The sequence below is a fragment of the Carassius auratus genome, chromosome 12 (assembly GCF_003368295.1).
Source record: "Carassius auratus strain Wakin chromosome 12, ASM336829v1, whole genome shotgun sequence".
Classification (NCBI taxonomy): domain Eukaryota; kingdom Metazoa; phylum Chordata; class Actinopteri; order Cypriniformes; family Cyprinidae; genus Carassius; species Carassius auratus.
This window is the reverse complement of record NC_039254.1, coordinates 1,040,184-1,056,061: the sequence shown is the minus strand read 5'-3', so window position 1 is coordinate 1,056,061 and position 15,878 is coordinate 1,040,184. Positions and strand designations below refer to the sequence as shown.

The 15,878-nt window shown below is 33.8% G+C and overlaps 1 protein-coding gene across 2 annotated transcripts in view; it reads left to right on the top strand.

Moving 5' to 3' along the window:
* Positions 1–15,878, top strand: part of LOC113111383 (paladin-like) — a 37,628-nt gene that overhangs the window by 16,821 nt on the left and 4,929 nt on the right. For both annotated transcript variants that reach the window (XM_026276024.1, XM_026276025.1), the window contains exons 6-18: positions 746–906; positions 1,459–1,534; positions 4,152–4,309; positions 4,641–4,737; positions 4,827–4,931; positions 5,140–5,235; positions 5,312–5,446; positions 6,432–6,548; positions 6,623–6,802; positions 6,973–7,170; positions 7,996–8,136; positions 8,779–8,850; positions 10,612–10,752. In XM_026276024.1, coding sequence (XP_026131809.1) covers positions 746–906; positions 1,459–1,534; positions 4,152–4,309; positions 4,641–4,737; positions 4,827–4,931; positions 5,140–5,235; positions 5,312–5,446; positions 6,432–6,548; positions 6,623–6,802; positions 6,973–7,170; positions 7,996–8,136; positions 8,779–8,850; positions 10,612–10,752 — 1,677 coding nt within the window. The remainder of the gene's footprint in view (positions 1–745; positions 907–1,458; positions 1,535–4,151; positions 4,310–4,640; positions 4,738–4,826; positions 4,932–5,139; positions 5,236–5,311; positions 5,447–6,431; positions 6,549–6,622; positions 6,803–6,972; positions 7,171–7,995; positions 8,137–8,778; positions 8,851–10,611; positions 10,753–15,878) is intronic.

Below are 15,878 nucleotides of genomic sequence, written 5' to 3'. Positions count from 1 at the left end.
AATATAATTAATAATAGTAGTGATATTTTCTGATCTTAGGTTTAGTTATACTTTTATTGAATTATTATAATTATTATTATTTAAGCATTGAAGAATATATAATAGAAAAAAATAATAATAAGAAGAATGTTGAATTCTAATTATAATGACAATTTATTTATTTCAGTGTGCGTATGTGTATATATATATATATAATTATTATTATTATTTATTTTCCTGAATTTAGGTTTTATAATGCTTATATTTATGCATTATTAAGCAGGGAAGCATACGTAATAATAATAATAATAATAGTAAATTAAAATAATTCTGATCTCAGTATTAAATATATTTATATTAATTCATTCTAATTAAATACTATTATATTAAAGCAATGTAATATATTTAGTTAAAATAAATAATTTAAATGTTTTCTAATATCATAATAAATTATAATATGATTAAAATCTTTTGCTAATATTAATATGGAATAGTATTAGGCAAGACAACCAAGACATTGTGTTGCTATCGTGTATAAGAACATAAAAACATTTTTTTTAAATGTATTATATAACCTTAATTAAACAGTGTTATAATACATTGTATGTAAATAATACTTTGCATGTTATTTTTATTTTTTTTTAAAACATTTTATAATAATTTCCCCATTTAAACTCCAATGTTTCTGCGTTCCTGTCGTCTTAATTTCCGGCTAACATCACAGACGGATGTGCATGTGCTGATCCGAAGTTATTTGTGTTTTCAGCTCCAGGACTTCGCCAAACTCAACGACAACGTGTTCTACGTCTACAGCGACATCGAGCATTTTAAAGGAGAGCCTCAGAAGATCTCCATCAGCTGTGAGGAGGACGTTCACGTCACAGAGGAGGTGTTCAAGCGTCCGTGCTTCACCCTGCCCACATACAGGTGCACACATCTACTGCTTCAGTGTCACACGGGGGCTGAACCAGTGCCCACAATGAGCAGAAACTTCCTCTTTATTATTCTAAATCAGTGCTGATGGTCATTGTCATGTCCCTTTGTGGCTTTTAGAAATATTTAACCAATGAAAAGCATTCAAAGGAGCATGTGACTTAACCTTGTAATGCCATTGGTTCCTCAAGTTGTCAGTCAAAGCTCATAACTCCGCCCCGTATTATTCAGAATGAAGTGCTACTTCTCCACATAAATAACTGATGTTTGAAAAAGAGCAGCTTTTCCTTTCCTCAAGAAACGCTGTTTTTAAAGAAAAGAGAAGAATCTTGAATAAAAGGTGAATAAAGGAATGTGAGGTTTTAAATATAGATTGCATATGCTACATTATGCCAGTAGGTGGCGACCAGCGACTGTTAAGATGATATCTGAATCATTAATTCAAAAGAGATTGATTCAAAAACTCTGGATGAAGAAAGCCTTAAAAAAGTTTAGGAAACACTGGTTTAAAAGGTTAATAATAATAATGTAACTGTGTTTGTGCAGGTATTATCGTCTGCCTCTGCCGACGGAGGGCGCTCCGCTGGAGGAGCAGTTTGATGCGTTCGTGAACGTTCTCCGGGTGAGAGATTCTCCTGAAGCTTTCTGATAGCTGTGCTGTGATCTACATCAATCTGTCAGCTGATGGAATGGGAAAGACATTAATGCATCGGAGGAATAGTTTCCTCGTGATGCTTCAGATGTTAGATGTCTTAGAGACGGTGGAATCTAAACACGTCAGATGCTTTAAAGCGCGTCGGAGCTGTAATATATAACGTGAAGGACATCAGTCTGTAGATCATCAGACTCCATCAGTGTCCGTTACACATTGCATGTACTTACTGTAGTAATAACAAAAATATGCATAATTACTGTAGATGTTACACTGTATCAGTGATGCAAATAACAATGAGTGTAACTAAAAATCAAAACGTTATATTATTCTACATGCAACTATTGCATATATTTGCTCAATCCACGAAAAATTATTAGTCAAGCTTTACAAAAAGGTTCTATTAGTTTATGGATGAACTTGCATTGGGCAATACGCTTGTTTTATTCATCTTAGTCAATAACAATACAGCTGTTCATTTAATGTGCATTTATTATTATTATTGTTGTTGTTGTTGTTGTTAAAACAAACAACAAAAGCAACAATCATAATAATAATTGCAAAAAAAAAAAATGTCTTCTCATCATAAAATTGTATTATATAAAGGAATAGGAAGTTATTAATTAATTAATAATAGTAATTAGTAAAGCAGTGGATAATTATATTTAATAACAATAAACTGTTTAAAAGCTTAGTGATGCATATGATTATGTATGCATTTTATAATAATATAATAATTTATATTATTAATTATAGTAATAATTATTAAAGCTGTAAATTATAATATTTAAAAAAATATTAATAATAAACACGGTTTAAAAACAAATTTACTATGCATTATGTATGTATTTTATAATAATAATAATAATAATAATAATACAAAAATGTAAAAAATGTTTTCTGATCATAGGATTGTATTTTATATAAGAATGTTAAATTATTATTAATTATAGTAATTAATATTAAAGCAGTGCATTATAATATGTAATAATAATAATAATAATAATAATAATAAAGAAATGGTTTAAAAACGAATTTAATAGGAATTATGTATTTTTTAATATTAATAATAATACAAAAATGTAAAGGTTTTCTGATCATAGGTTTGTATTATATAGGATTATGTTTTAAAAAAATATAATAATAATAGTACAGCCTTTATTTATCTATTGACGGCTAGATCAGTGAGTCTATCAGTAGTTTTACCGTGGTAAAGTGTGTCAGTGTGGTGTTTTGTCTAGTCAGAGCTCAGTTGACTGATGAATGGGACTTCCTTCACCTGTCTTGTGTTTCCTGTTTCTGGTTTAAGAGGACAGAAGCTGAAGCCACAGATTTGTCGAGTTTAGATTAGAAAACAGTAAACCACAGGCTGACTGCAGAAATGAGTCCATGTCTGATAAATGCTTCATATTCTGTGTGATATAATGCTCCTGCAATTTCCCAGAATGCTTTAAAACGGACTGTTCTGGTTCATATGTTGAGAGGTGCGTGGGCCACAAGAAATCAATTGTCTTAACTCTGTCCGCTCGCTATATAAAGCATCCCGACAAACTGCAGGACTCGAGCTGTTATTTTAGCCCTGTCAACACTACCAGACACAGGAAGCAGCTTTATAGAAGAAAGAGGCCACTTCCTGTCCGGCTCCAAGGCTGTTTGTTCCCCAGGGCTGCCATCATCGGATCTCATTTCATCACTTCACTGTAGATTCAAATTCATTTGCACATTTCTAAACCGAGACTGCATTTCCATGTGCAGAAATATAGACAGTATGGATGATAATAAAGCAAAAATAGAGGAAAATAAACAGGAGATTAGTGTTTGTTGTTTGTGTAATTATTATTCTTAATCGAACACATTTAAGGTTTTGTTTAAAATAAAACCAAAAAAGTTTTATTTTGGGTAAATTAAGGATTCCCAACGCTTTCTTGTCAGCCAAGTATTTATTTTTTTAGATTTTAAATTTTATTATATTTCAATGAAACATTCATGAATGTGGTTAATAAACACATGACATGCAAGTAAATTTTACATTAAATTATTTAATATTATTTTAAATAAAATAATTTGTGTAATTTTTGAAATATTTAATATATTTCACATTTTAATATTTTATTCATATTTGAAAGGTTTTTTTATTTTAATTTGGGTTTGTTATTTTAGTATCCTTGAGTTTTTTTTTTTTTTTTTTTTTTGTAATTTTACTAAAATTTTTAGTTTTGTGTTTGTCATTTTTATTAGTTGCTGTTTTATGCTTATATATTTTTTATTTGAGTACATACAGTTAAAATATGAAAATGAGAAATGTTTATTTGTCAACTGGCTGAAATAAAATACATTTTATAGATAGTTAGAGCAAAATACATTACCAAGAATTAACTAGCCTCTTCCGGCTCGGCGGTTTAGATGCTTAGACAGACAGTATATCCCTGATTTCTTTGAATTTCATTTAGCATTTTTATGATTTTATGAACCCTTATAGTTCCCTCATGAATCCCTAGTTGATTGATGTTAGATGTAAATCATTAAATTGTTAGAAGCAAACGGTTTCCTGAGGTGTTTATCGTCTGTCTCTCTCTGCTTGTGTCAGGAGAATCCGTCTCTGTCCTTGAGTCGTGACGCGTCGCGGTCTCTTCCCGCTCTGCTGTTCAGCTGTCAGGTGGGAGTGGGTCGGACCAATCTGGGAATGATCCTGGGATCTCTGGTGATGATGCACCTGACGCGGGCGACCCAGGAGCCCTCAGCACCGTAAGACCCCGAACACATGTGGAAACTGTGATGCATTTAATTTTTCAGGGTTCACAGATGAACATAACGTTCAAAAGAACAGCATTTATTTGAAGTAACATTATGAATGTCTTTACAGACACTTAAGATCAATTTAATGCATCCTTCCTGAATAGAAAGTAAAAATGTATTTTAAAAAACAAAAACTTTTTGTATATTCATTAACATCCTTTTGCATGCTAAATTGACTTGGCAATTAAATCCAACAAAAGAGAAGTAATAAGCAAAAGCTAAAATTAGCCTGAATAACTGTACACATAGCACGTTTTTTTATGTTGTCACGTGTTTAAAGCGCTGAAGAGAATGTGACAGACAAACCCAGAATGCAGTTCCAGGTTATCCAGACCCTCATCAGCAAGCTGCCTAAAGGTCAAGAGGTCATGGAAGAGGTTAGTATATATAAACACACATATATAAAGACTATAAAGATATATAAAGACCCCGGATGAGCTGTGGAGCGTGTGCTGCTGTGTTTCAGGTGGACCGAGCCATCGATCTGTGCTCGGAGATGCACCACATCCGAGAGGCCGTGTACGAGAACAAACAGAAGCTGGAGGGAATCGCTGAAGACTATCAGATCCAGGTGAGCATCTGCCCATCATGTCAGACGAGGTCAGTGTTTCTAGAATTAAAAACTGACTTCTTGCATCACTGAGCTGATTCTTCTTCTCTGGACCAACTGAAATCTGCCGTGTTCAACTTAGTTTTCGTTGTGGATCACTTGTGTGCAGATCCAGATTTACGGCCCACAGCTGGACAGATTGTAAATGAAGTGTATTTTCTGTTTTCAGGGAAGCAGCACTAAAGATTACTTCCTCCATCGAACTCTACAGAGTCTAGAGCGGTATTTCTACTTGATCGTGTTTAATGCTTACCTGCATGAACAGGTACAGTGTGTTTTCAAGCCTCTCTTTTAAAGAGTCTCTATTCATTTGCTAATGACGTTGTTCCTCTCTGTTCTAGTATCCGCTGGCGTTCGCCTCCAGTTTCAGCCAATGGCTGTGCTCTCACGCCTGGATGTACCGCCTCCTCTCCTGCATGAACCAATCAGAGCTCAGAGCCCCAGCTGACCTGCTCACGAAAGGAGCTCGAGTTCTGGTAATGTGCTAGGGGACACCAGTTATCATCACAACATTTTAAAGCTAAATGATCCTTCGATTAGAAGATTTAGTTCAAGAGAAATGGAATGTTCCGAACTGTGTTACATTCACAGTGATACAGAGTTTCAAACAGCACGGGCTTCTCAGAATGAAACAAAGTATCAAAATCAAAAAACATCTCTAAACGATTTAAAACTCTAGCCTGGATTTCAAATCTTCTGAAGTCACAGATTTCATTTAAGCGAGTTGTGTACAGTATATGATGTTTATGTGTAATATGGGCATTAGAATATTCCTTGGCTAGATTAGTAGATTATGGCCATCTATAGATGTATGATTCCTTTCACAGATTTAAAATGCTGCTGTTTGCTCAGTTATTACATTAATTACTACTTTTCCGAATCATTTAATTTGGACTAATATTATTAAATTCAGAAATACCAAACAAAGTCTTTTTTGTCGTTGTCTAAATAGCCATGATTGCTTGTTAGTACAACAAATAATAATAATATTTTTTTTTTTTTTAACAAACTATTTTCTGGAGGTATATCCACCTCAAATATCTCATAAACAAAAACTGTAAAAAAAAAAATCTTTATTTTTTGAGGTTTGCAATTGTTCCTACACTTTGAGATGTTTTGAATACTGTTTAAAACCCTTTTAACTTCATTTTTCTTTATATAACTTTAGTAACGGGGTTGAATGTTCATGCTTGACAAATGAAGCCAATATAATTGTGCATAATAATAATAATAATTCATAATTAATGTTGTTGTTATTTGTATGGAAATGAGCAAAAAATCTACATACAAATCAAATAATAACAACAAAAAACATTTTTTTTTTTTTAAATCTATTTATTTATTTGAATAGCTCCTTTCTCACAGTTACACGTGATCCTAAAATGACAGATTTCTCTGTAAACCTTGACTAAACTAATAAAGACGATGGATTATTTCTGAAGCGGTGTGTTGTGTTTCCAGGTTGCAGATGAATATTTCGCGCCTGACGTTCTGAGCACCATTAAACAGATGAAAGTGGCTAATTTCAGACGAGTGCCCAAGATGTCTATCTATGGGATGGCACAGCCCACATCTGAGGTAACTCTTCCCAGAAGCCCCTGTCTCCTGATGGGGTTTATTAATGCTCATCCACAGCATCGCTCACGTTTCAGGCGACCGGAGCCGTTCTGGAGTATCTGACGGATGAGAAGAGGAAGCACAGCAGTGTATTGTGGGTGAATTTACAGGATGAGCTGGTTGTGGAGGCTAACGGCCAGATCTTCTGTCCCAGAGAGCCCACGCGTGTGGACCAGCACATACGTGTGCCCTCGTCCCAGACGCAGCAGATCGAGGTCAGACGCTGGTCTCGCTTGCTCTTATATGTGACCACAGGCAAAACAAGTCATTCTGATTAGCGTGCATTTTTATTTTTTATTCATTTTATATTATTAGTTGCTCTACACATTGCCCAGCTTCTGCATCTCTCTCTCTGTGTGTGTGTGTGTGTGTGTGTGTGACGTAGACGCTGGAAACGGCTCTGAAGGAGGAACTCGTGGGGAGTCAGAAATGGCTTGAGGTGACTCTGGAGCAGGAGAAGCAGATGAAGATGTTCAAGAGCTGTGTGACGGTGCAGGAGATCTTTAACCAGCACAAGAGTTCACACCAGGGCCTGCGGTACACACGGATACCCTTCCCAGAATGCTCTGCTCCGACTGAAGAGGTGAAACAGCTTTAACATTCAGATGCAATGATGAAGGCTAATGACAAGAGCTTCTGCTCCCTCTAGCGTTCGTCAGAGTCACTGCAGATTCACTCAGAAATCTCATCAACTCACCTTCATGTTATTTTCTATTCAGTTCAGTTCAAAACTATTTTTTATTTTCATTTTTTTTCACCCAGAAAAAAATACAGCACTAAGATTATTTTATTTATATTTATTTAAAGTTTATTTCATTTTCTTATTTTAATTTAGTATTTATTAAAATTGTATTTAATTAATTTTATAATTATTCTGATATTAGTATAATTATTTTATTTAAGTTTCGTTTTTCTTTCTTTTTTTCCTGTTTTTTTTTTTTTTTTTTTTTAAGAAACCATGATTGTCAAGCTCCAAAATCAACAAAAAAAGCACCTTCAGGTATCTTCTGTACAATATCACAGATGCAAAGTGTTCTGAAGTCAATCAATAAAGATTCAGTTCTGATTAAATAAGATCAACTGTATAAGATGGAGATAAAAAAGCTTGTGGTTTTCGTGTGTCTCATTAAAAGCAAGCCCCAAAAGCTCAGAGTCTCTCTCTTTGTGTTCAGGTTGTGAAGAATGGCCTGATTGTGGTTAATATGACAGCGTTGTGCTTTATATGTAATAGACTCTGTAATAGTTTATTCTGAATGAAACCCTGGTTTGATTGAGTTCTCTCTGACAGCTTCATTATCGTTCTTTTGTGTGTTTGAGAAAGTGGTTTATGACAGTCTGCTTCACGGCTTTCATTGGGTCACAGTGATAGTGTGTGTGTCTCTGTGTGTGTGTGTGTGTGTGTGTGCAGGGCTTGGACAGGCTGCTGGAGGAGATGAAGTCTCGTCTGGCTGAAGACTCTCTCTCTGCGTTCGTCTTTAACTGTTCTGATGGTAAAGCACGGACGAGCACAGCGCTGGTGATCGCCACGCTCACGCTCTGGCACTTCAACGTACGTCTCAATCACACAATACTCAGATTATACTCCCAGAGTATCTCTCCTGCCTGGAGTCCAGTGCAGATTTACAGAGAAATCATGGTGTTAATGTTTCAGAGATCGTCATGTCTTAATCTCATTTGGCAGAATCATGCTGTACAATAATAATGTTTACATTTTGCAACAGTGCATATATAGAGAGAGAGTATATATATATATATATATATTCTCTTTATATAATAGAGTTTAGGTGCAAAATTGAGATGCAGTTTTTTTAACCCACTGTCATTATTGATTTAAAAGGGGGACAAAAAAAGGGACAAAAAAAACCCCCAAATTAGTATTTCTAAATATAGTATATTTTACATTTCAGTCAAAGTGTGATGATGATAATATATATTTTTCTTTTTTGTTACACCATTTCTAACATATATGTAACAAAGCATTTCATTATTTAATTTAATTTATGTAGTTGATTTTTGAACCCCGTTGTATTTTTCCTGAAATTATGATAAATGTCTTAAATGTCTGCATGATTGGATATTTGGGTTACTGATGAGAAATTGTCTTATTCATGTTATAATGTTGACACAGAAGTGTGTATTATTGGACTTATTTCTGGCAGATTGCAGCAGTTGTCTGTGTGTTGTCTGACAGGGTTTCCCCGAGTCTTGTGAGGATGAGATCGTGAGCGTTCCTGATGCCAAATACACCAAGGGCGAGTTTGAGGTGATGCTCTTCTGTTTTATCACCTTTCTTTTTAATCTAAGCTTCTGGTTTTTTCATGTTTTGTTGGATGACAAATACTGAAACATCAAAAAAAAAAGGTTTCATTTATAGACAAGACATGCAATTTACACAGTATACACTACAAGTCAAGGTTTTGAACAGTACGAGGTTTTTTTGTTTCTTCTGTCTCTTCTGTTGTAGCATTTATTTGTGCCAAAAGCAGTAAAATTGTGAAATATTATTCTAATGTAAAACAGCTGTTTTCTGTGTGAATCTGTGTTAAAGTGTAATTTATTTCTGTGATGCTCCGCTGTATTTCCAGCATCATTCCTCCAGTCTTCAGTGTCACATGATCTTCAGAAATCACTCTAAAAACTTTATTATTATTAATATTTTAAACAGTTAAAAATCCAAAGATCAGGATTTTTCTGTCCCCGTATTTTGCATCAAATAAATGCAGGCTTGGAGAGCAGAAGACACTTCTTAATTAAAATGAAAAAGTCTAAATCTTGACTGGTAAAGTTGCGTTGCCAGCTGTGGTTATGGGTTTTGTAACATGAAACCTGGTTTATAGCATCTCTCCACTGTCTCTGAAAACCTTGTGAAGAACTGCTGTAAGCTCTCTTTATTAGGAACAGAATACGTTTAATTCAGGCCTGAACTCCTAGTTATGAAGTGTAAAACAGTGCCTGGTTTCTGACCCACATTCAGTGAATGCCGCATGTGTTTGTAGAGCGACCCGATGTGATCTGTAGCTCCGTGTGTCTGTAGCTGCAGGTAAATCAAGCTCAGGTTCACATGCTGTCATTGATGACCTCAGGATGATTCAGGGCAACAGTGACCCGAGGGATCAACTCCCTAAACTGAGTCTTCTGTGACCCTCGACAGGTTCTGCATGATGGCAGATGAAGGGCAGATCAAACTCTAAAATGTGCTTCAATAATTCTAACGTCAGCACATTATTATTTATATTGTTGCAGTTGTTGTTATTAACACTACTACTACTAATCAATTACTTGTAATATAATTTGTAATTTAAATATTTTTTAATCATTACTTGAATATTTTATCATACATTTAAGTGATTTACACGTAGTACAATATTTTTGTTAGAATCATTTATTGTTCTTTTTATTAGTATTATTTAATTTAATGCTCATGTTTTAATTCAATGACTCAAGCATCAAGTTAAATTTGATTTTATATATATATATATATATATATATATATATATATATATATATATATATATATATATATATATATATATATATAAAAACAATTAAATATTATATACATTTTTTTATTATTATTAAAAATATATAATTTATATTTTATTATTATTTACTTATTTACAGTAAATATTTTCATACTAATAATTGTTATTATTATTTTATAATTATTATTATTTCAAATTTCTGCTCATATTTTAAGTTTTTAACTGACTCTAGCATCATCTTAAATAAAAAAAATTGTACTTGGTTTATTATAAAATTAAATATTTATACATAAAAAAATTAATATTTAATATTGAATATGTAATTAAAATAGTTGTATTTTATATATATATAGTATAAATATTTTTATTATAATATTTTATTACTACATTTCTGCTCAAGCATCAGGTTTAATTCCATTTATTTTTATGAAGATTAGACGAAATGCTTTTCATCCACATCAAACTAACATGAGCACTCGTGGCACACCAGTCGTATTGTTCTATGAATAAGGTGTGTGTATGTTATTGTTACACTGTTGTAGGTGGTGATGAGGCTGGTGCGCCTGCTCCCTGACGGTCAGAGGATGAAGCGTGAGGTTGATCTGGCGTTGGACTCGGTCAGCGAGACCATGACGCCGCTGCACTATCACCTGCGAGAGATCATCATCAGCACCTACAGACAGGTAGAGCTACTGATACACTCTCACTGCAGTCTGTGTGGGACACAAAACAGAGAAAGAGCTCTTTAAAACGCACTGCTTCAGTCTGATACAGTTGTGTTTACACTCTTGATACTGTGACTGCGGAGGAAGAAATACTGCAGATGCTGCAGGCTCATGACGTTAAATCATTTTACAGATTTTTTCTTCTATTACTAAAATTCTAATAAATATTTATTTAACCTTAAATATTTTTTGTTTTAAATAATATTTTTTATATTAATTCATTTAATTTATTTTATAATATTTATTCATTAATACTAATTAATACTTTTTAATTGCATTTTGATTTATTCTAAGTATACGCTCTTTTATTTTGTTCTAATATTTTTTTAATACTAATTGATTCATTTAAAATAAAACAATACTTTATTTGATTCTTAATATATATTGTACAGTATATTTTTTCTGCTATTTTGTTTAGAATTGTTTTTATTTTATTTTAAATGCAATAAAACAAAATACTACATTTAATTCTAAATATGCATGAAAAAACTTGCATTTTATTATTTTATTTAGTATTTTTTTATGCATTGAAGCAGTAAAGGAGAAGCATGATGAAGTGCTCCTCAAACACGTTCCTCCTTCACTAGTGTTGTAAATCTCCTCATTTTTAATAATGTTTGATCTGTAACTGTATTCTTGTCGTCTCCGAGTGTCCTGTAGATGGCAACACGTTTCCTCCGTTAGATTTCCACAATTTGTCCAGAATCAGAAGCTAATCGACTTCATCCTGTATTCACACAAGCAGCACAGATGTCAAGAGCCTCCTTGATTTCATCAGAAGGATTCTGGGAAAGCCCTCTAGTGTTTGTTTGACGCTTCCTCGTGCATTAAGATCTGCAGTGGGCTGTGAAAGCCTGACGACCGACAGAGGTTTCTGTGATTGTGTTTCTTCCCTCTGCGTTCAGTCATTACAGCTCTGGAGCCCGTCTCAGATTAGAAAGCAAACACTGATCCTTCTCTTCTGTCTCTTGTCTCTTTGCTTTAGATAAGCGCTGTTGTCCGAGAGCGATTTGTAATTGAAATGATCACACGATGCTTTAGCGCACAAATGAGTGTGGTGTAGTGAGAGAAATCTAGTGCTTTGAGACCCTTTTAAAGGGACAGTTCACCTAAAAATGACAATTCTGTCATCATTTGCTCATCCTACATGTGTGGAGCATAAAAGAAGATATTTTGAAGAATGTTGGAGGCCAATGCTGCTGTGTTTCCCTAAAGCATTGATGTACTGGTTTCATTAGGATGATTTTGGGGGAAACCGAGCCCAGACCAGTTGCTGGCAGACTTTGACTTCCATGGAAGGGTTAAAACAATACGATGGAAGTAAATGGCTACCGTCAGCTGTTTGGTTACAGAGATTCTTCAAAATACCTTAAGAAGGATTTCATACAGGTTTAAAACGTAAATGATGACAGAATTAACATTTTTGGGAGAACTGTCCCTTTAAGCATATGCTTCTATATAATGCTTTGCTCAGAATGACCATATTTTCCAGAATAGAGCTGTATAAATATCATCTTATATGTGTTAAACTTATGTTCCAAAGTTTTTTTAAATGTAATTTTCTGGAATTTTAGACTATCTCCGAATGGAAAAATAAAATGCATCTTATACGCCAATGCAACTTAAAAAAAAAATTCTGTCTCAACAATTCAATTTTGGCCCGATGTGACTTATTTTCCAGATAATATTTTATGAATTTTTTAAAGCCATCATGAAATGACGTTTTGCATCACTCTGTTTCCATGGCAACCGCATCCCACTCTGGACCACTGACATTAGCTTCAGTTCTTGTGTGGCTTGTCTGATTACGATGTAAACTTTCAGACAGCTTTGACACCCACGAGCCTCGTAAATTCAGTTCATATCGCTCCTGTCTGTATCACACATGTCTGATGGATAATCTGAAAGCACTTCCTTCGCACTTTTTATTTTAATTAAACCATCGGATGCTGAAGCCAAATCATATCTTCCAGTAAAAGTGGAGGAAATGTAAATCAGTGCCTAAAGAAAGGCCCTCATGGTTTGGAAGGCAGTGTGAAAAATATTTGCAGAAGGAAGAGAATGTAGAGAGAGAGAGAGAGAGAGACAGAAAGAGAGAGAGATAGAGAGAGACAGAAAGAGAGAGAGAGCGAGGGATGGAGCTGATCCAGACGGTGGGAATTTAGGAGAGACCAAGTCATTTCATTGTGAGTACTACCAAGTCTTTTTAATCATAAATTATGTATACATATAATAAAAAAAATGTAATACATGGGTAACATTTGACTCTTGAGTCAATGTTGGCAAGAAAAAAAGGCAAAAGAAATCTTTTTAGGATGTACAGTATGCATCAGAAATGGCCTTCCACGCATCAGAGCACTCATGAATGACTTGCATGCCTTTACTAAACTCTAGAGCTTTGACTCTTGGTGATGCTTCCCGTTTTCTTTTTTAACCAGAACGGTGCACGCTTTTTGTATCAAAGATTTGTAATTTTCTGCAGTAGTTTCTCTCAGGGGCTCAGTCTGTGAATGATGGATCTCTCTGTGTATCACTGCAGGTGCTTTTCGTGTTTAATCTGCTGTCAGACTCTTTCTGTGTGTGACACTAAAAACAGCGGATTTCAGCAAATGTGCAGAATTCTCCATCGTGTTGATGATGTGGATTGTAAGCGGTTAGAAAACAGAGAGTTCCGGTGCTTGATTCTGATTGGCTGAGCTGAGTTCAAAGCTGTTGTAAATAACTCTACAAAGTAACATTCACCTTTGTTTATGTTTGTGTGTTGCTCGGCAACCACTTTGTTACAATCACAACTGTTTGTGAGGAGCTACATTGTTTGGTGGAAGAATACTGTTTTTATTAATATCATTACACTTTATTTGCTCTGTTTTATTCTGTGAAACCTTACTACGTATATGGATTAACCGCTTTATAAAAGCAAAAAGTCCTGTGAAGCCCACTTTTCAAGAAAGAGGCAGTATTTTATACTTATCTTTTTCTTAATAATAATAAAAAATATAACATAATAATGTTAAATAATGCTAATAATTGAATGTATTATATGATAATAATAATACAAATATAAATGTATATTACATTTGATTATATTCTATGAATAAGTAAGTTCTTATTAATTATCTGATGAACTTTTACTAGAAATATTTTTTTATTATTGTTGAAACTTTAAAAAAACTTCAGCACACAGGGCCCTGTAAAAATGTGAGACAGATGAGTGAAGCTGAAAATGGCGTTTTAATAGCCGAGTGTGTTTCTCAGAATCAGTCGATTGGACTAATTCCAGTCTTAATGAACTTCTCACACACAGCCGTTGTTCTTCACACAGATCAACACACACAGCTCGCTTTAATCGCCATCGATTGCTGCAAGCTCTCGTTTGCTGATCTCTATCATTGAATACGATGTGTGAAGTCAGAGAGTAATGAGAGGAAAACTTGTTTAATTAATACTTGAGGATTGAGCAAGGATGCATTAAATTGAGCGGAATAAACGCTGTTCTTTTGAACTTTCTAGTCATGTATGAATCCTGAAAAATAAAATGCATCAGTTTCCACAGAAATATTGAGCAGCACGACTGTGTTCAACATTGATAATAATCAGAAATGTTTCTTGAGCAGTAAATCATCATATTATTCTGATTTCTGAAGATCATGTGACACTGAAGACTGGAGGAATGATGCTGAAAATACAGCGGAGCATCACAGAAATAAATTACACTTTAACACAGATTCACACAGAAAACAGATGTTTTACATTAGAATAATATTTCACTATTTGACAGATTTTTTCTGTATTTTTTAATCAAATAAATGCAGCCTTGGTGAGCAGAAGAGATTTCTTTCAAAACCATTAAATTATTAAAAGATATTATTTTTATTGTTTCAAGAAATCTAATTACAGATGAGTTGTATTATGAATTGCTTTATTGTTTTTATTATTATTATTTGGTGGAAACTAGAGAAAATATTCCATCATTGAATTTGAAAGTTGCTGAAAATGAAGTAAACGCGCTGAAGTTGCTTGGCTTTACTACATAAAGTCTGAATGGAAATGATTTGCTCTGTCGTTTTGTTTGGACTAAAATCCTGAAATATGATTTAATATTCATGGACATCATGCAGAGCCTCTTAAGAAAGTCCACAGAAAACAGCCTGTGAGTTGATGAAAGCATTTCAGAAAACAGCGGAGATTGTGTGTGTGCGTGTGTGTGTGTGTGTGTGTGTGAGAGAGAGAGCCATTAGTCGCTCACAGAGCGCTGAGTGTGTGCTATAGCTGTGTCTCTCTCTCAATGGTTTCTGGATGTCTGTTTGCATCATGTTTGTATTTGTGGCTGGAAAACGAGAGCGGAGCTGTTCAGGAGTCTGCTGAACTTATTAGGAACTCTCTCTCTCTCTCTCTCTCTCACACACACACACACACACACACACACACACACACACATATTCAGGCTGCTCTGTGGAAATCATGCAACACCAGAAAGTAATAATAAAAATAGTTTGATTTACTCTTTTATATGATCTAGTTTTAATGCATATTATACTGGGAAAATCTATTGTGTTGTAGAGTTAATATGTATTTATTCTTTTATATTGGTTTTTATTGTTATACAGTAGCTTTTATTTATTTTAAGTTTAAATTTTTATTAATTTTATGTAATTTTATTTATAAACGGATGGATAAATAGATATTTAAGTATATATAATTTTAGCAGTTCAAACATAATTATTACAATATTTCAATTTTATTTCAGTTACCAAAAATATTTGACATTTAAATAAGTTTTTAATGTTTTAGTTAACAATAACAGCTTTGATCCTAAGCATATTTTATCTGATTTCTCAGCAAAAATATTCTCAAAGCGATGTAAACTGCGCTGCATGAGATTTGCACAGATTGCATCTATAACGTAAGTGTATTTTTTTTTCACTGCACTTTTGTATTTTAATCGCATATTTGTTCTTTTATTTTAAGTAAGACTAAATACACATATCTCATGCAGTGTTGCTTCTTGAGGTCATTTGTTGATTTAAATACTTTTAAATGCAAAAAATAAGTACAATTCATTTTTGCATAGTAGTTTATGATCT